General features: G+C 43.8%; 1 protein-coding gene across 4 annotated transcripts; it reads right to left on the bottom strand.

Annotated features, from left to right (window-relative positions):
* Positions 1-8,079: 8,079 nt before the first annotated feature.
* On the bottom strand, positions 8,080-25,050 carry SEC11C (SEC11 homolog C, signal peptidase complex subunit). 4 transcript variants are annotated; one of them, XM_066617656.1, is made up of 7 exons: positions 24,972-25,050; positions 23,274-23,345; positions 20,073-20,182; positions 18,574-18,723; positions 16,495-16,614; positions 12,468-12,525; positions 8,080-11,106 (listed from the first exon to the last, which is right to left on the bottom strand). In XM_066617656.1, exons 2-7 carry the CDS (start codon positions 23,313-23,315, stop codon positions 11,053-11,055), a joined length of 534 nt encoding a protein of 177 aa, XP_066473753.1. In that variant the 5' UTR covers positions 23,316-23,345; positions 24,972-25,050; the 3' UTR covers positions 8,080-11,052. The 4 variants fall into 4 exon arrangements, with proteins under 4 accessions (XP_066473753.1, XP_066473755.1, XP_066473756.1 ...); XM_066617658.1 differs by lacking the exon at positions 24,972-25,050 and adding an exon at positions 24,742-24,926; XM_066617659.1 differs by lacking the exon at positions 24,972-25,050 and adding an exon at positions 24,332-24,396.
* Between the last annotated feature and the right edge of the window lie 749 nt (positions 25,051-25,799).

Below are 25,799 nucleotides of genomic sequence, written 5' to 3'. Positions count from 1 at the left end.
ACCTTTCTTGCTAGAGAAGGAGCGCACCTTGAGGGGGATCACAGTGGCCAAGGGTAGAGACACACATCAAAGACAAGGTTTAACACCCAGTGTAGAATGTATGAACCCATTCCAGCTTGAAATGCTCAAGTTGCTTCTGAGCAAGCAGTTCAAAGGGTAACTGTGCCCTTTGACAAAATCATTAGTGATGGCTTCAGTGTCCAGGGTGCTGATATGTTGTCAGACTATTCATTTGTACTCCAAATTACTCACAGCCCTGAACTGATAAAGTACTCCATTGAGATGTTTTACTGTATGCTCATAATGAAAGCAGTGAAGCACAGGGGAAGAAAGATTTCTGGCAGACCTAATAGCACCTGGTGGGCATCAATCTTCTCCTATGTTCTTGCACCGCACGCTTTACACAACAAAGCATTAGAAGAGGAAAGGAAAATACTGTGGAATTCTCAGTCCAATCCAACCTTCCAGTGTCGATGCAACCATATGCAGCTTAGAAGTAAGGAGACAACCCTTACCTTGAGGAGGTCTCCATGACTGCCCCGCCACCACAGAATGCAGTGTGCAACCCGGCAGCATGAGCACTGGAAAGTTAGATCATATTGGGTTGGGTGAGGTGGTTTTTTATTCCCCCTGAAAATTGGTGTGCAAATATAAAAATTAATGAATAAAATAAAGGTGGTTCTTGGGAATAATAAACATCACTTTAAAAAACTAGTAAGATAAATTCTATTTCCAAAAGCAGCCATAAAAAAAAGTATCTTGTTTATGTCCATTCAGCAAAAGCCAAAAAGAAAGAAAAGTGTGCAAAGGAAGGTTTTACACAGTTTAAACATACGATCAGTGCTAGTGTGTGTGTGTGTGTGTGTGTGTGTGTGTGTGTGTGTGTGAGAGAGAGAGAGAGAGAGAGAGAGAGAGAGAGAGAGAGCTGCTTGTATTTCAGTTCATTCTCATTTTCCTAAGCCACAGGCTGGAAACAGCAGAACTTTCATGCACAGTGTTGATCATATGTTAACTCCATTATTTCTGCTAATCTAAAGCCCAATGACCCAAAAGAGTGGCTACCAAGTCCACATGGATTGCCCAAAGCTAGTAGAAATACTAAAGAAGTGTGCATCACCGTTTGATGCCTGGTTACTCGGGGAAAGTTTGAGGCAGATATGTCCAAGCTGATAATCTTGGGTGCACAAAGCGTGAGGAGTCGGCGTTCACAAGAATCTGATGAGGTGGGAAACAGTCTGAGCCAAGATGACATGAAAGAGAAGGAGCATTCTCAATGGATAGGGCACACATCTGAAGAAGTCTGCCAAGTCTGGTGTTTTGCAAGTTATCATCTTGGTTTTGGAACACTCTTGTTAATCGCTGGGATTTCTTCAGTATTGGCTCACTGTCTGTGACCTGGATCCGTTTGATTAACAATACCATTGGTTGGCATCACATTGGTTGGCATCGAGACAGTACTATGAGAGTTCTTTTTTTGGGATCCTGTGAAACGTGCAGCTCAGGATATGAAATAGTAAAAATGGAAAAATGGGCATTAGCAGGACATTAGTAGAGCATTAGTAGTGGGCATTTGGAGAAGCAGCTCTCAGATTCCTGGGGCAGCTTGGAAAGAAGGGCCTGCTCAAGGATTTGTAAGGGTCCTACTGGTGATGTCATGCCCCTTCTGACTCAGCAAGGGCCATAGAGTTACGGCATGCACACAGCAGCAGCTCCCGGAAGTTCCACTGGTGCTGTTCAGTTGGTGGCAGGGGCATGTTGTGGGCAAGGAGTGGAGGGGGGTTTCAGGGTAGGGAGTGAAACTTGGCAGTACCATGGTGCACCAGGATCTGATCCCCTCTTTTTGAACCAGCCCCACCGTTTTTCTCTCCTCGGACTTATCCCAGCTGTATAGCTAGTGTGGGTATGAGGCCTGAGGCCACCAGGATACCCATATAGAAAATATTTTTACTTACCTTTGGCAGGCCACCTGATCAGCCCCACCACTACTGGATGCAGCGTGTACTCTGTCAATGCAGCTGCTTTGGCAGCAATATGCCAATCAATATGGATTGAGATATGGATATGGATATGAATATTGCAAGAGGGATCTGAAGGCCTTAGGAGTGGATCTCAACAAGTGGGAAACCCTGGCCTCTGAGCAGCCCACTTGGAGGCAGGCTGTGCAGCATGGCCTTTCCCAGTTTGAAGAGACACTTGGCCAACAGTCTGAGGCTAAGAGGCAAAGAAGGAAGGCCCATAGCCAGGGAGACAGACCAGGGACAGACTGCACTTGCTCCCAGTGTGGAAGGGATTGCCACTCCCGAATTGGCCTTTTCAGCCACACTAGACGCTGTTCCAGAACCACCTTTCAGAGCGCAATACCATAGTCTTTCGAGACTGAAGGTTGCCAACACAACACATGGATTGAGCAGTTAGATGGCTCTCAAAGGGGATTAGACAAGTACATAGAGAAATCTTACCAATTGCTGCAAGTCACAGTGGCTACAGGGAATCTCCAAGTAGAGAGGCAGTATGCCACAGAAAAAAATAGCTGTCCTTGGAGATCAACAGTGGGAGAGGGCCATGATCTTCACACTTACTTATGGGCTTCCAGAAGCATCTGAGTGACCACTGCTAGTTTGATCCAGAAAAGCTCTTCTTATGTTCTTAACTGATATGTCCCACAGCAATTTTTGTGAGATGTTGCAGGTTGGAATGCAGTAGTGGGCAATATGATGTAGTAGAACCTAAGAGACCTGCTGGATCAGACCAAAGGTCAATGGAGTCCAGTGTTCTGCTTTACCCAGTGGCCAAATAAATGCCCCCGGGTGTACACGGAGCACATGAAAGCAATATCCTCATTCAGCAACTGGCAATCAGAGGAGTATTGCCTCCCAGCCTGAAAGTAGCATGTAGCCACCAACTTGTAGCCATTGACAGAATCATTCTCTATCATGTTAGTATACTGAGCATATAAACGATATCAACACATAGGAAAAGTATTACTTATCACACTGAAAATGCAAAGAAGGAAACAAAAAGTCCTGTTTGGCTTGCATCATAAAGTATGCAGGACATCATGGAACATTGGAAGTTATTGCACATAGGGAGATGACAGTCTCTTTCAGCACAAAATCTAATAAGGATAACTGCCAATAAATATAAAGCCACAAGTACCGTCAGGGGTGAGTCAGATGTATACTTAGTCTTATCTGCTCTGTGGGCTTCTAGTTTCCTTTATGATTGTACTCTAATTCATCTGAACAGACACACACTACTTAGCCGGTTGTTTTAACTTGGGACAGCAAGTTGCCTATAAAACAACCCTCTTTTAGCCTGTATAGGTGGACAAGGCCTCTGAGAGGAATTTTATTGGGGGGTACAAAGTTTCTTTTAGGTCCCTTTCCAAAGAAAGAGGGGTGACAGGCGAGCAGAATAGGGGCAGGGAGGAGCGAAACAGGGTGGTGGGAGGGTGGAGACAGCTGAAAAAGTCTTTGGAGCCCAGGTCTACCCACCCATGTGACATCAGTAGCTAGATATGGTAATGTGGAAAACCAAACACACTCCTAAGTCTCTCTAAAATGTTTTAAATATAGAAAATCATGCAGAAAAATAGCATCATCACATTTAGGCCCACACTAGATTGGAAAGTGTTCGGATTGCACCAAATTCTGCAGCACCTGTAGCCCCCACAGCTATGTCCCTGAGCTCCTATATACTCCTTCATGGTAAGCAGATCCACAAGCCAAAGAGCTACTGTAGCAGGTCAGTTTCCTCCCATGACACTGTGTTAAGGAGTGTCATGTATGCATTCCTCTGCCCAGCATATATGGCTTTCCATAATGGCAGTCACATGCTCGTGGTAGTGTCACCAGCATCCTGTGTGGGCAACAAGTCTGAGTAGACAGAAAATGTAAGATCCCAGGAAAGTTCTGGGCCCCCTCCTTTTTCTCCTAGGCCCCCTTTTTGTCCCTGGGTCTGGGTACAAATTACCTCGTTAGCCCCCCCTCTCCTAAGCCCTGACGGTGGTTACCTGCTGCTTGGAGGATAGCATTTTTTTCTGCCTCCCATTTTGTATAAAGGGAAGCTTGAAAATTGAATCTCTTTATAAGATTTGCTTTCCCCATACAGCAGTAGCCACATGTATGACTGTCATTCATTAACATTTGGGAAAGTCTTGAGAGACCATCAGGTACAGAGAACTGGCGCATAGAATATAAGAAGAGCCCCGCTGGCCAAAGGCCCATCTAGTCCAGCTTCCTGTATCTCACAGTGGCCCACCTGATGCCTTGGGGAAAACAAGATACCTGTACCCTAGGTTCCAAGAGTACCACCATAAGGCATCAGAATTAAACATTTCAGAAACCTATTTGAAGGACTGTGTTCTCAGCATACTGTCAAGGAAGACAAGGGCACTATTCAGTTTTTGGGGAAAAAGAGTATGCTGGGGTCCAAGTCCTTCTCTCTCTTTTGGGAATTTTGCTGTTTAATCCTAAATATGTGGGGACTGATTGCAATTGTTTAGTAGTTAAGGAAAGTCACCGTATCCATGAGTCAGCCTAATCATAGCAAAACTGGAATTTCTCTGATGATAAAAAAAAAAAGTTTCAAAATGACTGGGCTGTACTTTATGACCCTCTATCTGTATTGCCAAAACAGGTGAGAACTGTGATTTAGAATTTGTAACTAGCTTTATAATGGTTTCTGAAATGGCTGTCACTCTTGATTTGAAGAGCAATTAACCTAGGACTAATCCTAGGCTTGCTCCTTGCTAGCCTTGCTCCTGTGACTAAGGGCCCAATCCTATCCAATTTTCCAACTGTGCTAAAGGGGCATGCACTGTATCTTGTAGTGGGGCAGCAGTCACAGAAGCCTCCTTAAGGTTTGGGAACATTTGTTCTCTTATCATGGGGCTGCATTGTAGTTGCACCGGGGCTGGAAAATTGGATTGGATTGGGCCCTGAGTTTACAATTTGTTCATGAACACAAGACAAAAAGACCATTAGGGAACAGACGCAAGGGAGTTGAAGTCTTTGGACAAATTCTAAAACACGCATCTCCATCTGCTTTGCTTTCCTTCTGACATTTATTACCTAAAAAGTAATTTCCTCAGAAGTCTTAAATGAAAGGGGCTCAGCTTATTGCAAAACTTTTTTTTCCAGAACCCCTCCTAACTGGTTAAGAGGCACTTTTTCAAGTGGGTGCTCCTCTTTTAATTAGCAGGGGGAGAGTAACTGGCCCACCTCACCCCAGCAGTGGCTTTTCTAGTGGCTGTCTGCTGGTGTTGCATCTTTTTAGATTGTGAGCCCTTTTGGGACACGGAGCCGTTAGATATTTGATTTTCTCTGTAAACCGCTTTGTGAACTTTTTGTTGAAAAGCGGTATATAAATACTGTTGTTGTTGTTGTTGTTGTTGGCCTTTACCACTGTCAGCCCCTGAAAACTCCCTGATGTTGGAGATTTTTGAAAGCAATACAAGTGGGAGAGAGCTCCCCAGTCTAGATACAGTGTACAGCAGTTTCTCAACCAGTTGTATGGGTACCACTGGTGGTACCTGAAGTGGTACTCATGGGACCCCTGAACATCTGCTGCCCAGCAGTGAGACCAGGAATACAGCACAACAAACAGTGGTAGGAGGCCCCAAAAACGTGCTTTTCCACACTTACAAAAGCCTTCCCACCCACCCTGCGCCTCTTACTGGTGTATGTTGCGTTGCATCTGGCCTCCCAACCCAGAAGTAACTGGTAATGATGTCATTGCCAATTATTTCTGGTGGTACTTCCAAAAGGCGGATCATGTGAAGTGGTATAGCAGAGGACAAATGTTGAGAAACATTGGTGAACCAATGTTTAGGGTCATCTAAAATGCAGAAGGTCCACAGATGGTCATCTAACACAGCTAGATTTTGTCTCTGAACCAACCAACGAATCAACCCCACTGAGAAGTTCACGAGCTAGGAAAGGGAGTGCTCCACCATGTCCCATGAACTCTGATTCCAGTTCCTAGGGGAAGAAAAGGTGGAGTCCACAACTTGCATAAACTATGCAAATCTTTCAACAAATTTCTCCTCCTTTCCTGACTTTAGTTTGTTACTTTGCTTCATTCATTCTCAGCTGCCTAGGAGGTACACAGGGCAAAGAAGCTAATCCCCGCAGTCACAAAATCTTAGCACCTAACTACATACTGTACTGTATTATGATAAGTACATTAAGGGGCATGCTTTCTTCACCAAAAGCAGATGGGGTGGGGGCAATCAAATCGGGACTATATTGTAAGCAAGGTGGAGGCTAACCCTTTCCTACTGTGCTAGTCTCCCTCCAAAAATCATCCCCAAAGCTAAGCTGCAACTTTAGGGGGTCCAAACTCTGGCAGGAAAAGTGCAGGCTGAAAAGGTGTTTTTTTTGTTTTAATTTTTCCTATAGTCCTGATCTAGATCCTCCAGTTGCTCTTTGATACATTATGTTTTTCCCATTAATATAAATTTTCCCTCTTAATAATACAATGATCATAACATACATTTATCCTTATTCAGCCACCCCTGTGATATTTGAGATTTCTGCAGGAACTGTCTGCACCAGGGCTGGGGAACTTACAGCCTTAATGCCACATGGATCTTTTTGCAGTCTTTCACGTATTTGTCAGCAAATACTAAATTCACCATTTATTTCATAACATAACACCAAACGAAGAGCATAACTTTTATTTATTCTTTCCTATCAGTAGCAACTTGGTAATTGGTGAACTGGCAACCACTCAGGGACTTTCTAGCCCTCTGATTTGAACCTGAGAGTCTCTTAGGGAAGGAACTATAATGTGTTTTATTTTTAATTCTTTATTTCTTTTTATTTTACATCATGTTTTAACATGAATTAATGCCAAGAAAGGTCTCTAAATCTAATCTACTAATAAATTATATATAAGTAAAATAAATAAAATGTGCCTTTCCAGTCTAGAAAGGTTCACCATACTTTGTCCACGCCCTTTCAAACATCCCTTTGTAGCCATGAGGACTAGAAACTTTGTTTGCTTTTTAGAACAAGATGATGTTGCTTCTGAACTTGCAGCTTTGGCCTGTAAAGTACATGCTCTCCTTTCCTAAGCTACATTGTTCTTTTCCCCTGGAAAAAACACAAAGCACACCTCCACCTCCAATAGGTTACAGGCCCCCCTCCCCCAAAAAATCCTGAAGCAGGAACTAAGCCTGTGCCACATATTGAAAGTTAGCTGCCTCTTGTCAATCTTAATACTGTGTCTACGGACACAGAAAAAAGAGGTTTTGACTGCAGTGTGTGTCAGTGGAGGACACAGAACTGGAACATGTCTTGCAGCAGTAAGCATCATCGAAGCTATTACCCTACTGTTCCCATCCCACTTTTGGGCAGATGTGGCTGGTGCTAAAGGACAAGTTCCTGCTCAGCGGAGTTCCTACTCAACCGAAGACTGTCAGCTTACCTGTTATTCTGCTGGGATCTGCAAAGTTGTAGGTTTAGGGAGGTGCCCTTTCTGAAATGTCTGGAGATGCTGCAGCTTGTGGAAAACAGCATTTCAGGACAGCAATACACCTGTTCAATTAAAAACTGCCTGCAGTTTCTGCCAGTCATCACTTACAAAACTACACTTTTTTTCCCACTATCAGGAAAGGATGAAATGATGGGTATGTATGCTTTGACGATAGATGCTTTAAAACAACAGTTATTCAGGCAGAAGAAAATCATCTGCCTGCATTCTAGACAGAAGGAGGAAGGTACCAATGTAGAAACAACCTCACCAGAAGTGTATGTATTGGGCTGAAAAGTGAGCCCTCTGTCCTGACGAAGACAACGTATCTCTGATTCAAACACACATACTCATGAGAATGCTTGTGGCTGGCCTGACATCTTTCTACCCTACCCATATCCCTTCTCCTTAGCCCTAAATCTGTCAGCAATCTGCCTATGGGCAGAGGGCTACACATGCATAGTGATGCATAGGGGAGAGGAAACAGAATGGATGGGAAGCCCAGGGCAGGTACATGAGCTTATTTTTGAACGATCATCAGCCCTTAATAACCAAGCACAAAAATGATTGCACAAGCAGGGGGGAAAGAAAAACAGCAAGTCATTAAAACAAGACATCACTCTTTTAATGATATTATTGCATAGCATGATAAAAGACAAAGAAAGATATTTCTGGGCATACATTTATTAACTAAAATATTTTAAGACCCAACGTTAACATTTTTCAGTAAACACATTTCATGGGTCCTCTTAGCATGATTTAACCAATGTTGATAGCATTAAAAAAAAAAACATTTTGTAAAGGCAGAGACAGAGAGATGACTGGAACTGACTGGACACATTCATGACAGTGGGTTATGCAAAAAGGCAAAAGTATTCCTGAAGAAAACCAAGACAAGACAAAACCAAGATTATTCTCGTGGTTAAAGTGATTTCTCTAAGGCCACAATGGGATTGTGAAAAGCCAAGAATGGGGCCATAGGGAATGATCAAGAAGATGAACAACTTTCTCAGCAGTGTTACAAATCTGTACTTGCCAGGAATGCTTCGTACCGCAGCAGTTAAACCGTTTATGTTAGCAGCTTAGATGTATCTGAAGTTTCAGAGTGCTAATCTCGTCTTTCCATCCCAGGACAGCTCCTTGTATTATATATTTGCAAATACAACAACTTCTGAAACAGTAGCTTGGAACAATAATACTCATGCCCCAGGGTCATTTCCTACACTATGGTTTTCATTTAACAGGATCCCCCCACCTCCACCTAAATGTCAGGTGGTGAAAGTGATTGATTTTACCCCATTTTTCATTGGCTCTGGTAGCATCTCGGAGGCTTCTGTGATGCCTCGGCATCCTGATGTCTACCGAATCATTCAAATAGTAGCCATATGTGCTCTATTGCACTGTTTATGAGCTGCTGCTTCTACCTCTTGCTGTCTGAGCGGTAAACAAAGGTCCTGGCTTTCAGGTAGCTCACTGGACTATGAAACCCATCTGATTTCCAGGATCATGGAATTCAAGTGACTCAAGCGACCCCAGGATCCAGTGCCACAGGTAAAGCAGGGTGAATGTTTACTGGTTATAAAAGCAGAGTCATGCAGCCAACCCCTTATGTATCAGTCCCAATCTAACACCAAAAACATCCAGTGCTTCCTATGGGGCACACCTGCTCAGTTTGCTGCAAGTGTTGAGGCCAGAGCCCTGGAACAGCACAGGTTAGTAGGGCAGTGTTAGCTGTATCAAGGTTTATTTTCCCATTTGTCCTTTAGCATCCTTGCCCATCTTTGTTGTCCCCTCCTTTTGTTGAATTATCAGGGCTTTGTTTGTTATCCTTACATTTTCCCATCCATTCTTCTGATCTCTTTTCCATCCCTTAATAAGCCTCTTGTATGTCTACAAGACATTTTATATGCCTAGCCTTAATTCACTCTCTCAGACTCTGCATTTCTCTACTGGTTGTGTTTAAGTGGACTCACCAGATTTTGGGCTCCCTGGTAACCTGGGAGAATGGTTTATCCAAGGTGGCTTCCTTCTCTCAGGGCTCTCTAGCTTTGGATGGTGGCAACAAAAGCTCTCTTTCTCCAGTTCATAGGGTGCAGGACAGAGAGTGATGTCAATCACTAAGTAGTAGGCACTGCATCTGTTGAGCACTCTGTCTGCTCTTACAGGGGGTGAAACAGCAGCCTAGGAAGAACTGCTCATGTACCCATTGTGAATCTGTGCCAAGCTCTGAATATCCATGGCTGGGTTTGCTAATGGCCAAGTATGTGAACACAGACCAATAGTAGTTTATTTATGAGAGAATCCCACCCCCAAATATAACCTTGGAAGCAGCCTCATCTCCCCAGCAGATTTAGATGGAGGTGAATCATTTCCAAAAGTTTTGTATCTCATGTGTCAGGCATGACAAACCATTAATCACACAAGACATTTTTCTATGGACACTGATATGGGAGCAATTGCAGATGGTTACATATGACCATTTCACCATATATCTACACATCGAGTCTGGCAAAATCACCCTGACAATTTGACGGGGTAAAAGAGATGTCCTAACTGCTTAGCAAGCTCACCCAAGTAGGCTGGATTATCCTGAATGGGCTGCATCCATATCTGCAATAGTACAATACAAGGAGCCAGTGGCGTAGCTAGAAGGGGTGCCTAGAGTTTTGCAGGGAGCCTCACCACAGTATGCAAGCAGCCCCCCCCTCCCATTCGGAGCCATTCTGAACAGTGGGTGTTTGCTGGAATGGCTCCGAAGGGGAGGGGGATGGGTTGCTTGCACACTGCAGTGAGGCTCCCTACAAAACATAGCACTTTGCACCACCTCTAGCTAAGCCACTGCAAGGAGCCAGTTGCAAACACTACTATTGCAGGCCAAGATCTCCAAACCACTTTGCTCAAGCAAGCCTGATTGAGTAATATCACTACTGAAACCTTGTAAATCCATTACTCCCCCTCCAGTCTTTGTTTAGAAACATGACGGTAGGATGGCAGAGTAAATTACATGTGGTTTGACAACATCTCCAGTGGGTGCTTGAACCTCTTGGCCGGGGCAGGAATTATAACCAAAGAAACCTGTTCGCATCTCTAACAAAGGAACCTTTTGTTTTTACTCAAGGTTCAAGGCCATGAAGCCGTTGTCTAAAATACTTACAAAAAAATCATGTCCATGCACTGAAAAACTGAATGGAGATTCCAGTCTCAGGAACATGTCTCAACCACCTCCCATGAAACTTACAAGAGCATCCCCTCCCTCCCCCTCCCAGTAATATTTTGCCATTGGTCTTGAATAGCAACAGTGTGAACATGGAGAAACTCACAAAAATATTATTAAACAAAACACTTTGCTGTAACCCATAAGATGCTGCAGCCAGAACAACCCTTACGAGCACATCCTGAAGATTTACTCACAAAGTTTCCAGGATTGTGACATGAAAAAGACAAATTCATTTGGACAATACGATATTGTTTTGCACACCATGTGGGATTATATACAGACACAGGGACGTTTCAAATATATTAGTATCTCTTTGTATATCTGTGCTCAAGAGTCGTCAAAGGCAATTCCACATTCTTTTAGGATTCTCGTTTCAGAAGCACATATGCACCCATTACAGCCAGGAGCGCATACTGGGGAGAAAAAAAGAAAACAATGATTATCACTACATATAGGTATTTGATTCCATATTGAACTTCAAAAATTGGATACTCTTTCAAATACATCTTTAAGTAATTTGTTTACTTAAAGCAAAACACTATCAAAAATTGCCAGCTAGGATCACTCCAGCAAACACAATGATCCCCTCTATCCATGTTCCTTTCAATGGAAATTTCACTCTATGCCTACTGGCCTCTGGATTGTATATACCTATATAGGTAAATATATTTTCAAATGACTAGAGAGCCAATGTTTGACTCTTATTTCAATTAGCTATTAAAATGAAAATCTGGGACTTCATTCTACATCCTTCTACAAACTTTACCTTTTTGGAAGGGCCAGGCAGTTGCACATCCACATCTGGACTGTGCCAAGTGGGGCACTGCCATGGTGACCAAGTGCCACTTGCCATATTGTGAAACGTTGAAAAGCACTACCCTAGAATGTGGCCAAGACTGCAAGCTCAATAAGGGTGGAGAAATGTTCTTTTGGACAATTCATCCTCCTTTACTGATTCTCTCATTAAGCTTCTAAGAATCCATTCCCCCAAGGACATTCCTAAGAACCCCTAATAATTCAAGAACTGAAGCTCTTCCTAAAAGTTAAAGTGTCTTGACCTCAGTGAAATTCATAAATAAATCTTAAACACACAGGGATGCAATACAGGTCTATTAAAACTGACATTTGGCCTGAATGTATATGAAGTCCTTTTGGGACAAGGGAGCCCTTTTGGGACAGGGAGCCATTAGATATTAGATATTTGATTTTCTCTGTAAACCGCTTTGTGAACTTTTTATTGAAAAGCGGTATATAAATACTGTTGTTGTTGTTGTTGTCCTCCAAAATTCTGGTTTGCATTTACAATCATTGGTTAGCTGATTGTTGACAGCCAAAGTTTTGTCCAAGGCCACAGATTTCCATTAGGGACATGTGCATAAACAATTCCTCTGAATTCATTTTGATCAATTAATTTTTAAGGTTTGCACATTCCACTATGTGCAATCCACTGGGATTTTCCTACACAAACTCCACTGAAATGAATTGGAGCTACACAAGCATATAGCATATTCATGTTTCTGTGCAAGTCCCATCTCAATGCTTCTAACACAGAGAAGTGGCCAATGGATGGCACCAACAAATGTAGGCCATTTAATATTTGAAACATGAAAATACAGAGCAGCAAAAAGCAAGCAAAACAACTAATCTACTAGGCAAGGTTCTCTCTCCTTGTGTAAACATGTTTTCTTAATACACATTTAAAGCCACCATACAGGTCATGAATTGCTTCTTTACTGATAAAGTTAATGGCCCCAGAACTAAATTATTTACTAACCTTGAATTTGGGATAGTCGTTCATTATTATGGTCACCATTCCAACATATGGCAAAAACCTGATGACAGAAATGAGAAAACAGAACAACATAAAGCAATGCCTGTGTTCAAAATATTAAGCCAAATTACGCTTGGGGTAACATGGGAAGCTCCTGAGGCACCTTTGTGGGGCTTGATGTTTTGGTTAAACATCAGCTTTCCTTTGGAAAAGAAAAATAAAATCACTTCTTGTTCTTATGTCTAGAATTTGAGGCTCAGGAGGATTCAAACTGCTAAAGTAGAAGGCAGAAATGTTGAATGCTAATGCTGAACATCGATGACAGGCATAAGGGCTTAGCAGAACCAATATTTATTTATTTATTTATTATTAGTAGAATTTATATCCCGCCTTCCCACTCCAGAAAGGAGCACTCAAGGTGGCTATATGACCTCCATTGCATAGAGCAGCCTTTTTCAACCTTTTTCAGCTCACGGCACACTGACAAGGCACTAAAGTTGTCAAGGCACACTACTACTTTTTAATTACATTGAGACATACAAAATTATGCACGGGAAGGAAAGAGTGGATAGAGAGATGCTCTTTACGTTCTCACATAATACCAGAACACTAAAATTGAGTGTTGGGAGAGTTAGAACAGACAAAAGAAAATATTTATTTACTCAGCATGTGGTTGGTCTGTGGAACTCCTTGCCACAGGATGTGGTGATGGCGTCTGGCCCGGACGCCTTTAAAAGGGGATTGGACAAGTTTCTGGAGGAAAAATCCATCACGAGTTACAAGCCATGATGTGTATGTGCAACCTCCTGATTTCAGAAATGACCTATGTATCAGAATACCAGATGCAAGGGAGGCACCAGGATGAGGTCTCTTGTTATCTGGTGTGCTCCCTGGGGCATGTGGTGGGCCGCTGTGAGATACAGGAAGCTGGACTAGATGGGCCTATGGCCTGATTCAGTGGGGCTGTTCTTATGTTCTTATGTACATTATTATGTTACAATTAATTTAATTAATATAACTAAGGGCACAAGCCTAACCAGGTCTACTCAGAAGTAAGTCCTATTTTGTTCAGCAGGGCTTACTCTCAGGAAAGTGTGGTTAGGATGGCAGCCTTAGATCATTACATGACAATGAAAGAAATTCCCCAGAAGCTTGGAGAGGGAGGTGTATGTGGTTTCTGGAAAGGTTTTGAAGCAGGTCTGTTCTAACTGTTATCAATTGATGTGCTCTGATATGCCAGGAAGTGGCAAAGAGTTGAGGCAGCACACTGGAGAAATAGAAATGTGCTGTGAGGAGATGTGGCTAAAACAAGTGCAGGATTCACTGGGGTGGGGGGAGAGAGGGAGAGAGAGAAAGGGAATGGGAGGCACCTTCTGAACTTTGGAAGGTGGTGAGGAGGGAGGGGAGGGGCAGAAAGAGAGGGGTTAACTGCAATTATGGTGGGGGATGTGTGTGCAGGAGGGGAGGAGGTAGGGTGGGGGGGGAAGAAAAGCATCACTTGCCTGCTCATTTATTCAAGAAAGAATGCAACCAAGCCTCTGTACATCTACTCAGAAGTAAGCCCCATTATAGTCAATGGGGCTTACTTCTAGGTAAGTGTGGATAGGATTGTGGCCCAGTGCCCTTCCTGCCAAAGCCTTGCCAGGGGAGGCAACGCAGGCAGGGTCACTTTGGGGCATTGCAGACAAGGAAAAGGGTCTCTCCAGGATCCTTGCCAGCCAGCTGCTTCTGGCTCCTGCCTGCTTCCACCTTCAGGCTTGCTCTCGCTCTCACTCTCACTCCCTCCTTCCTCTCGCTGCTCACCCTCACTCCCTTCACGTTCCGCCCGCTGGGAGCTCTTCCAGGCTTCTCTAGCTGCCTGGCTGGCTGCCCAATCAGCACACGGGGCAGGCATCAGCAACAGCAGGAGCATTCAAGCCCCTGTACGGCTGCCCCTTTTTCTCCGGCTGCCACGCAAGGCTCCAAGCTGCTGCTTCTCTCCCGCACGCAGCTGCCGCTGCTGCCGCCTGACTCCTTAGACCCGCGGCACACCTGAGGCAGCCTCATGACACAGCAGTGTGCCGCATCACAGCGGTTGAAAACCGCTGGCATAGAGGGTTAGACATGTGAAGATCAATTACTTGGGAAGTATTTTTTAAAGAAAGTAGAACAAAATCCTACTTTAATAGAACCAGACCCACATTATAGTCATCAACAAGTTTCACACATGCTAATTAGCAAATCTGATTGGGTAATTATGAAACAATAACAATAAAAAAATTGTAATGATTATAACTTTATAACAGGCATCTCCAAACTCTGCCCTGGAAGCCAGACCCAGTGTGCTGGAATAATCATGCTTGGTGAAGTGAGGTGGTGGCGAAGCCTTACCGTTCCACCCTACAGCCGCCTTTCTTCGTTCTGGATTATTGCAGAGCCTTGTGCTGGGGAGTCGCTTCCATGGGAAATCAGGGCGCAGAGCCTTCTGGGGCGATATGCAGCAGAAGGGGCTCCCTAGGGCAAGGACCTGCAATGATTCGGTGTGAAGAAAGGTGGCTGTAGGGTGGAACGGCAAGGCTTCACCACCACAGGGCCCAGAATGATTATCCTGGTGGAACTCAGGCATGGTTCAGAGACCACTGCTTTACAACATCAAGTAATGCTGCTATCCTCTGCAGCGTTTATCCTGGAACACCAGGGTCCGCCTTTAGTTACAAGCACCGAATATGGTTCCAGTTGTTCAGCACACCAGCCCTTTTATGCCCACCCTTCCTACTGAGGGTGTGAATTGAGCAAAATAAACACACACGACAGTTATAGTTATGCAGCTTCTACAGAATGCATGATGCAGTCCAACAGAGAGCAAACAATTATTTCCCACAGTTATTTGGCAATGCAAATAAGAATAGCCAAAACCTGAGCAAATGGATTATGGCACTGGCATATGGGGGGGGGGGGGTAAGAGTTGCAAATGCCCCAGACAGCATGCTGGAGGGGGCGACGGCATGGTGCCATCCACTCCACCCATGTAGCACCCTGTATGGAGGCATTTAGAGGGCCTTTAAACACCACTTCTGGTTTTCAGACAAAAGTGACCTTTTAGGCCTTCCGGAGGCTTCAGAAGGCCTTCTGAGAGCTGGAGGAGACTGCACGTGGTTTCCTCCTTGCCTCAGAAGGCCCCTTCCCCCAGAAGTAACAGTGGGAGGGGGTAGCAGCATTCTTCTGCCACCTGTCATTCTGTGGTCCTGGCCCTGGGCAGCACAGGAGCCAGGATCACCAGTGTATTCTGGAACAGGGAAAGTTACTATAAGCAGTGGTATAGCTAAGGGGGTACGGGGGGTAGCAGTTGCACTGGGCATCAACCTTTAGGGGGGCAATAAGTTGAGCTTGACACTAGTGATCAAAATTGTGAAAATCTTGGTATGTATGAATAATACCATCACATTATACATCATTGGAAAGGTAATTTAATGCAGAGTGCAATGAAACAAACTGCACTGGAATATCTGCATTCTATCAAAAGTTATAGCCAATTAACCAGAAAATGAAAACACAACTGTCTTGTGGAACAAAAAGTGGATTTGCTTAACTTCTAACTGACCTATAAGACTGATTGTTCTGAGTGCTAATGAGATGTTATTATGATACAGCATGGAACCAATAACTTTTTATTCATTTACTTAATTAAATTTGATTTTATTATGCGGGGGGGGGGGCTACAAAATCTTCTTCGACCCCGGGTAGCAGATAGTTGCCTCAGCTATGCAACTGACTGGGGGGAGACAGCAGAGCAAGTGGGTGGTGAGCTGCTGGGGGGAGAAGGTGGGTCCCCCCCAGTTTTCACTTTTCAGAAAGCCCGGGCATGTCGTCACTTCTGGTTGTGACATCACTTCCGGGGCAACATTTTGAGCTTGGCACCAGGCTACATGATCATTAGCTGCGCTACTGACTACAAGGCAGAATTCCTCCTGAGGTTTCTCACAGCCCTACAAGTTAAAAGCCAACTTGTATTTTTTCCTTCTAGCAAAACACAGGGTACAATATTACTTACCCTCGAGCTCTCCCTACCACATCCTTCTTTTCTAGCCAGTTCTGACCTTCTTTGTACAAGCCTCTATCATCAACTTCGTTATTATCGCCCTTGGTCAGAAATTTGATGTTGCCATTTTCTCTGCAAGCCAACACAATAGGAAATTCATTAGCACTTCATTTGAAAACCACGAATTAAAATATTTGCAGAACACAAGCAGGAAGGATTACAAGATTAGATACCAACATGTACAATCTGCCCCTTCCTGTTGTCATTTTAAAAACAAATATCATAGCATTCATTTTACAATTCCTACTGACAGATCTAAATTACTATTTCCTCACTAGTATATTAATAATCGACCTCAGCCAAACAGCCATGGTAAGGGGCATCTGCTGAGCACCAAGTTTATTAAAAGTCATTTCTGCCCAGCCCAGAGACGTACACGTTTGATCCCTGTTGCATATATGCAACGGTGGCCAGAAATGGCTTAAGCAGATACTTGCTCTATTGTTATGAAGGGGGGAGTGTGCTTCTTAACCAGGAGCATGATACCTGCACATGTGCAGAAGAACAAGCTACTGAATATCAGAAGCTCATATATCAAGTAGGAAACATTTCAACTAAAGAAAGTTTTGATGGAATAGAAAGACGATGAGGAGTTTTAAAATGAGATACTAATTTCTGGACAAGAGCAAAAAAATTGGACAATGGTAGCCAGAAGCACACTCAGGTTAGCAACTGTTGCTCCTCTTTGGTATCAGTGCAGTACACAAACATTACAGGCCCCTTCTCTGTGTGCACAGAAACACACATACAGTTGCAATATCAGGGCCTTTTCAATGTGACCTTTAAGCAGGACAAGAGCTGCTGCAGTGTCTTCATAGGTCTACTTACAAGTCACTTATGGTGAAACTGGGGCACTTGGGCTGAATGTATCAGGTGCCAATATTATTACAGTAGAACAAAAATGCATGTAGTGTACCTTGGGGAAATAACTGGAGGAGGATGCTGGTTCAAACTGGGACTGTAGGAAGGTAAAGATTAAAGTCCCCCCTGCAGCTATTTAATTTGGAAAATTGAGCATGCATGCCCAAATCACACACAGGTGTAGTTTCAAAGTTGGCCACATGGAGGAAATCTACACCATAGCCTCCTCTCACACCTGCACTAATCCAGTTCTGTGAAGGTGTGATGCTGGCAGCAAGTATTACTGCAGATTCTTCATTTTGTCAACTCTCACTATCATCAATGTTTTGCTTCCACACCGCTGAAGCCAACATCAAACAGGCATCTGGGGCAATTGAGTAGGTTTGAATGTCTTTCCTCTCATTTCTGCATCAATTTGTACAACCACATTTGAGGTGGGCAAGCCATGACAAGGTGATGTTGAAAGCCACATAAAAATGCTACCAGAAAATTGTTGCTAGACTACATGGCAAGGCTGCAGCCTGTCAAGACCTAAGACAATATACCATGGAAAACTCATAATTTCATGAAGTTCATGCAACACTGGAATAGCCTTTAGCAACAGGTCCACCTAGCCCAATCTTGTCCACTTAAAATTTCTGAAGTGGTGAAAACATGGCTCTTTGTGTGAGTCTTTGGGTTAGGGCAATGGTTCTCAAACTCCCAGGGAGAACTGCTGTAAGTCTTTGCGGGGGAGCCGGGAAGGCAGCGGGGGCGGGGGGAAGGCAGTGACGCGATACCCAGGATCCCATCACTAAGGGGGGTGCAGGGGCTGGCACGTATTTACCAGTCCATGCAGCAGCCTCCTGGGAGGAGCCCTGCATGACCCTTTGCAGGGCTTCCTAAGCTGCAGAAAACGAAAGTGGAGGGATCATGCCCCACCTCCGGTTTGTGATCACATCCCATCTCCAGTCTGTATCTCTCTCTCTCTCCCACACACACAAACTCATACACACCTCAGCTGACATCTCTCATAGTATTAATGACCAAATAACCAAACATTTCCATTTCACACCATGTTCATTTTCCCTGTTTTCTTTTAAATGAAAATGTCTATCCTTTCCAAAATTCTACAGGTAACAGCAAAGCACAATTACAACACTGAAAAAGCATAGGTTTTTTTGCCATTACTTTTCGTGGACTTTGATTACTCTGTGTACAATTGGAATATCTCTGCCTTCAACTTTAAAAACCACTATTTCCCCAGCTCTGATGGGGTCATCTCGGAAATTTGTTAAGAACAGTAGGTCTCCTCTGTGAAAGGCTGGTTCCATACTGCCACTGTAAGTGGAAAAAAAAGGGGGGGGGAATCTGAATTACACAGTAGACATTGTATTTTTATTTCACCAGCTATAATCATAGACAAGAAACGCATTTCAAATTTCAGGATGCAACAAACTTCAACCAGTGATCACTTAATCCATTTAAATCAGTGGTATAATGTTGAAGCAAATAGCATTTTGTGTATAAATTAAAATTGGGGTTTTTAAGAAATACTCCAGTGCTGCCATTAATTCTGCAAGAAGTGATTGGCACCCTCTGCTCCATTCACCCATGAATAAAAACTAGCAATCTTTGCTGTGATGAAGTACACCACACATTCAAATTTGTTGGTAATGCCACTAAAGCCCCTTTAATATGGGAAACAAGATAAACTAGGAAATGGTGCAGGGTTTTTTCAGTTGTGGCCCTAACCATATAGAATAGGGTCCCCACGAGTCCTATCTAAGCCCAGTGCTGCATGAATTGAAAAATAAATTGCATGCATTTTTTAAAAAGTCTTTAAGATGGCAGGATGTTGCAATGGACTGAGTGTTGCATGTGGGCCCAGGTCTCCCTGGTTTAAGTTCTTCAGCCAAGAAACTCAGGGAGTGACTTTAGGCTATGATTTTGGGGCTCATTCTCTTCCAGCCAAACCTCTGAGGATTGCTGGGAGAGTCAAATCGGTTATTTCACACATGTCCATGTATGCTACTAACTGAAGAGCAAGACAAAAATGCAATAAATATATACACTGAATAAATATTTTCCTATTTCAAGGCAGAATTAAATACTTAAAAATAGCAATGAATGATGCTAAAATAATCAATATGCTGATTTTATGACTAGTTCCATTAAAGACAGAGGGACATATAAATAAATAGAAATGCTGAAGTACGAATTGGTTTAAACCACACTTCATGTGTAGCACCTTAAAAACATATACTGAAAAACACATCCTTCCAATGGCCACATGCACCAAGGTGGCAAAACTGGTCATGGCTCCCTACTTTGCTGCACGTACAATGGTCAAAGATACATATTCATACTGACTTCATTTATGAAGTTGTTCTTAGGAAATACACATGGAAGAGCATTTTTTGGTAAGGCAACCAGACAAGCAATTACAGTGCTATAGCTCCCTCCATCTATAACTGTTGCATGGCATCATCACATCACAAGTTTCAAAATGGACTTACCAGTGAATGCAAAAAGAGACCACATAAAACAGAAAGCTGTTGTCCAAGATCTCTCTCTGTCTCATTATCCTCTCTGAAAATTACTTATACTGTTTCTGGACAGGGATGGGCTGTTAAAAGTCCTATAATATCCTAAGAACAGAAATACTCAAATGAAGAAGGAAATCATACCTGAGCACCACGACTATAGGACTCTCACTTCCGGTGATAACGATAAGGCCTTTCCATATCATTAGAGCTGAAGATACAATCATGGCAAAATTTAAGACTTGGTAATATAGCTGCAAGGAAGCAAAAAAAAATGTGATAAGCAGAAACAACTGATTAAATGTGTAGGCTAAAAAGGAAACCTATTTCACCTGATTTAATGAAGTTTTATTAAGAATATTTATATAACTACTATTAAACAAAAACAATTCAAAGTGGATTACGTAGCATAAAAAATATTGGCTCGTCATCCCAAAGGCTTCACAACCTAAAACGAAAAGACACACCAGTAAACAGCCACTGGAAAAGGCATTATGCTGGGACGAAAAAGGACAATAGCTCTCCCCCTACCCAGGTAAGAAACCCAGGTAAGAACCCAGGTAAGAAAGCCACCACATAAAAGTGCCTCTAAATCAGTTAGCTGTACACCAATATGAAAAAAAAAAAAATCTATTCCAGGCCCCACCACCACATGCATCTCTAACCACCATAAATCATGTTAATTACACTCAAGTATTGGGATCGCACCAGCTCTAGTATAGGGTAAATGAGTTTGTATGTAAATTCCTGAATATTTTTTAAAGTGGAACACACACAATCAGGACACAACCACATAAAAGAGGTATTGTAACCAGGGAATCTCTTGGAATAGTTGAGCTCCAGGAGCTGTCTACAGCTGGGCTTGCACTTTTATAACTCTACAAGTCACTACCCAGTATGTTTAGAGTAAATTAGAGTATGTTAGAAAAAAATTAAGATGTATATACTGCACAGAAAGGTATTTTAATGGATACTGCTGCCTGTCTTGCTAGAACCAAGCACTGCTGTTACAGGGAAACCTATTTGTCGTTGGCATTATTAGTTTTAAGCAGAAAAGGGACATGAACAACTGCTTGGATTATTTCTGAAATGCAAATATTCTGGAATATTTATTTTGAATAGATGTGGCTTTTTCAGCACAAAGCATCTTTGCAGGGTGCCATATCTTCATAACGAGGGCAGCAGCATTGCAGGGATTCACAAAGTAGGGCAATCAAAAACAGTTATCAAGAAGGAGGGCACACCGGCCAAGACTCTGTCAAAAAGACACATAGATCAGTATACGGAAAAAGTAGGACATTCAGCTTCTCTGCCTGAAAAGGGAAGCATGCGCTGCCTAAACCCAAGGACAGCCTACTATCCAGGCTTCTTTCAGGCCAGGACAGTGTTTCAAAATGAAAACAAAAACAGACTACCCTCTCCCTCCACCCAGGTTTCTTAACCCATCCTCCACATTTTGGTTCACTACAAGACTGACGTGGACAATAAGTCAAACAAGAGCATGTGATGTTAACAACAACAATAATAATCATTTTAAAACATCATTTACATAGCACAATCAATGTGCATAGAACATTACAGCAGTACTTCCCAAACTTTTTAGCATTGGGACCCACTTTTTAAAATGACAATCTATTATAGCTCACAAAGCTATGATAGACCCCTCCCCTCAAAAGTGACAGTGATATAGAAATATTTTTATTTATTAATAATTAATAATAATAATAATGGGGTCCCGAGGCTGCTAGAAACCTTGCATACAGTATGTGCGTGCAAACATTTGCTAGACCCTCCCTAGAAATGGAGTCTAAAGACTGTTCTCCCACACCTTAACAGTCATTCCAGGGTACCCAGAAGGATGGAGAGCAAGATGTGCACTTACGGACTTCTACACCAGACAAAAGACTGGGTTCACACTAATTACTAGAGAAAATTGGGAAATGTGACATTTTAATTTGGGGGAAAGAAGTCCGGCCACAAGAGTGGTCTTTCCATCCCAATTGTTGCAATTTTCTTCTGCAAATCAGGCAAGAGTGCCTGCAAAGTTTAAAAAAAAATTTTTTTTAGAAACCTTTTGACACAGGAAGAAAGAGAAGAGGGAAACAGGGTTAAAGAAAGGAAAAATATGAAGAATAGAGAACAAGTCAGCTCAGTACCAGCTTTTGTCTACAAAACAGTTGGGTCGACACATGCATACACATGGCTTGACAACACACAGCTGGATAGGAAATGAACACACTGAGAAACAAAGTGTTTGAAAAAAGGAAAACGCTAAATGTGTGCTATGAATGATCCATCATATCTTAACATCTGCATGGTCAAGCGATGAAAATGCAGATATAAACGAGACCTTAAGAGAATTCACACAACCAGGTCACAGGTTTGAGTGGATCCATGCAGTGAAGTGGTTGTGCAATGTACAGCTCAACCATATTCCCTAGGCCACTCCGAAGCTGTCAAAGGGCAGAAATCATGAAGAAGTGTGTGCATCATCCTCTCTTTAACTCTTTCAACCTCCCCCCAGCTCTTCCTCCATCTTACTATCACTCAAATTACAGTCTATACCTGCTGTTTTCAAATTCTTCAAGAGTTTGAGAAGTCCAGTAAGTCCTTGCGGGGGCGGGGGGAGGCAGCAGGGGCGGGGGGGGGAGGCTGCAATGTGCTGCTCAGGGAGGCTGCAGGGATGGGATATACTCACCAGTCCCTGCAGTATCATCCTGGGGCTGCAGGGAGCCCTGCACAAATGCTTGCACTCCACTTCCGGTTTTGCGACCCCATTAGCAAGGGGGCAGAGGCCAGGGCCCTCAAGCTGGGGCATTGTGACGCCCCAGTCTGAATACCACTGGTCTATACTGTCAAAAAAAAATAGCTCCACAAGTAGCATTACAGCACTTAAGAGACAACACAATAAATAGAAACCATCAAACAATAAGACAGAACACGCTGCAACTATTAATGGGCTGATTAAAAACAGATCAGTTGACAGAGAGGTATGGAAAGTAAAAGGTTTCTTTTTGACACCAAAAAGTTGCAAGCCATCCAGCAAACTAAGGAAGACTGGGAGTTTCACAAAACAATAAGATATGCTACATCTCTTCTTTTCCTCCATTGTATCAGAAGAATTTTTGCTCATGTAGTTCCAAGCTTTCCAATTTTATATCTGAGCAAACAAGCTCAAGCTATGTAAGACTTCCAAGCTGACTGCCAGCAAAGGACTTACATGAGCTTCATGAACCAATTATGATAAGAGGCTGGCTGTAGAAGAGCTGCAGAACATACAAACGACTCTTAGCATGTGCTTGCAAATGTACAGCTAGGCACACCCAGGCCAAGCTTCTGTTTTACCTGGCGCTTGTTCATTCGCCGCAGGTCCCCAAATACATCCATGGTGAACGTTTTTAGAGGGATCAATCAGGACTGGAAGGAGAGAGAAAAAGTGTCATTTTCAAACTTGAGGGAGGTGGAGAGAGTAATGAATTCCCCAGGGTTACCTTTCACTTAAGGCAGGGGTGCTCAATAGGTGGATCGCGATCTACCAGTAGATTGCGAGGCAAAATGAGTAGATCGCGGAGCCCTGTCTCTCCAAACTGTTAATATGTCAGTTTCGTCTAGTGACTAGACGAAACTGACATATTTAGCTGGCACTAAACTGAAACTGACACTTTAGCTGCTCTTCAGGCATGCAGCAACAAAACTGACGAAACTGACTAGACTCCAGCAGGGGCTCCATACATTAAAGGGGGTGTCTGTCAGACGCTTCCTTCCCCCCTGGTAGATCTCCGGGCCTTGCTGGGTTTCAAAGTAGCTCTCGAGCCAAAAAAGTTTGAGCACCCCTGACTTAAGGCATGCAGGCAAAGACTATAGTCAGTGTGAATCCTTCCAGTGGCATAGCTAAGGCATCTAGCACCCAGGGTCAAATAATATTTTGGACCGCCACCCCAATACGAATGCCACCGTAAAAACCCAAAGTCTCTGGGAAGGCTTTAAAGGCTCTTTAAAGGCTCTGGGAGCTCTTCTAAGAATTAGGAATTAATTAATAAGGCAGGGAATCAATTCAAAAGCAGGGAATTGATTCAAAAGCATCTGGCATTTTGAAGTAGCATAAAACCAGGGGGTTTCACAGACCCATCACAGTTTGTGATGGACTTTTCCTGCAGAAATCTGTCCAATCCCCCTTTAAAGGCTTCTACACCAAACACCATCACTATATCCTGTGGCAAGAAGTTTCACTAATTAAGAACATAAGTTCACAAGAACAGCCCCACTGAATCAGGCCAAATGCCCATCTAGTCCAGTTTCCTGTATCTCACAGTGGCCACCAAATGCCTCAGGGAGCACACAAGACTGCAAAAGACCTGCATCCTGATGCCCTCCCTAACATCTGGCATTCTGAGGTAGCCTACCTCTAAAACCAGGAGGGTGCACAGACCCATCTTGTAATCTGTATTACAGCTTGTAACCTATGATGGGGATTTTCCTCCAGGCATGTGTCCAATTCCTTTTTAAAGGCAGCCAGGCCAGATGCCATCACCACATCCTGTGGCAAGGAGTTCCACAGACTTCTTCTAAAACCAGGAGAGTGCACAGACCCATCACGGCTTGTAACCTCCAGAAATCTGCCCAATTCCCTTTTAAAGGCACCCAGGCCAAATTCCATCACCACATCCTGTGGCAAGGAGTTCCACAGTTTAACCCCCCCCCAAAGTACACACAGAAAAAACCAGACTAAATTCTGACACTGTAAGTTCCCCGAACTTCAACCATTAAGTACTAAGCCCCCACCCCAAAAAAAAAAAAAAAAACCCCAGCCTACCCGGTTGCACACCCAGCCCAGCAGAGGAGACCACCTTCACCCACCAATCCCTAGCTCCCCTCCTTCCACCAGCACACGGGGGGCGGGGGTGCAGAGCTACAGCCAGTCCCTGGGGCAGCCCCTCCCTCCCACCAACACAGGCAGGAGCAAGGGGGGCCAAAGAACCAGGGGCCCCTGACTCAGAGAGCCACCAACCCCCACCAACAAGCTGCCACAGGTGGGCACAACACCTGCTTCCCCTCCTCTGCTCTTCCAGGCACCAAAGCCCATGCACTCCCCAGGGCTGCCTGTCCAGCCCAGACAGGGACAGGCATACATGGTGCGGGCGCTTGGGAATTGTAGTCCTTTCCTCTTCCCTTCTGTGCTAACTCAAACACAGCTATACCTCCCGATGAACTACGATTCCCAGAATGCATCTGTATGGAGAGTGGGGTCCTTTCTATACTCGAGGAGGGTGACCACAATGGCTGCCTGAAAAACTAAGCTTTCTTCTGGGTTTTTAAAAATAGAAGGTTAGGCCGCGTCAGATGCGCACGTCGCGCCGAAGCAGCTCAATAAGGTTTGATGGGAAATAAATGCAGGAGCTGGGGCCAGGCGGTACGTTAGCCACCTATGCCCTTGAGTGGCTTTGCTTAACCGTGGACATAGCTCATTGGCGGAGCGAGAAGCGATGGGCGGGGCTTGAGAGAGGGGTGAAAGCGGTGAAGGGGCTGGCATCGGCACTGGTTTGGGGCGGGGCATAGAGGAAAGGTGCGTGGTCACAGGGCTGAAAAACCAGTATGGTGCAGCAAGCAGAAGGTTTCTGGCAATGGAACTAGAGAGGCGCTAGTCCTCAAGGAGGACTTGAAGCTGCAACCTGGAGTATTTTTAACACTTGACAGTATACAGCTGGGCTCACTTACATGAGTCATTCATTTTATGTTACTTGCTTGCTGTGTAAGCACCTCTCTGCTTGGCATGTGGCTTCCAGCCTCAGCACAGTAGGGTGCACAGATTCAGTAGCACAATAGTTATATATATATTGGCAACCTTCAGTCTCGAAAGACTATGGTATCGCG

This window comes from Tiliqua scincoides, chromosome 2, assembly GCF_035046505.1.
Source record: "Tiliqua scincoides isolate rTilSci1 chromosome 2, rTilSci1.hap2, whole genome shotgun sequence".
In the NCBI taxonomy this organism is placed as follows: domain Eukaryota; kingdom Metazoa; phylum Chordata; class Lepidosauria; order Squamata; family Scincidae; genus Tiliqua; species Tiliqua scincoides.
The sequence above is the reverse complement of the archived record's forward strand: the minus strand, read 5'-3'. Positions and strand labels throughout refer to the sequence as shown.

What these genes read in the sequence shown, in the direction of transcription:
- SEC11C (XM_066617656.1), bottom strand. Translation starts at nt 23,315, where the DNA reads ATGGATGTATTTGGGGACCTGCGGCGAATGAACAAGCGCCAG. An exon ending in GGCGAATGAACAAGCGCCAG is followed by an intron (nt 20,183 to 23,273) that starts GTAAAACAGAAG and finishes GCTTCCTTGCAG; the next exon opens with CTATATTACCAAGTCTTAAA. An exon ending in ACGACTATCCCAAATTCAAG is followed by an intron (nt 11,107 to 12,467) that starts GTTAGTAAATAA and finishes TTTTCTCCCCAG; the next exon opens with TATGCGCTCCTGGCTGTAAT.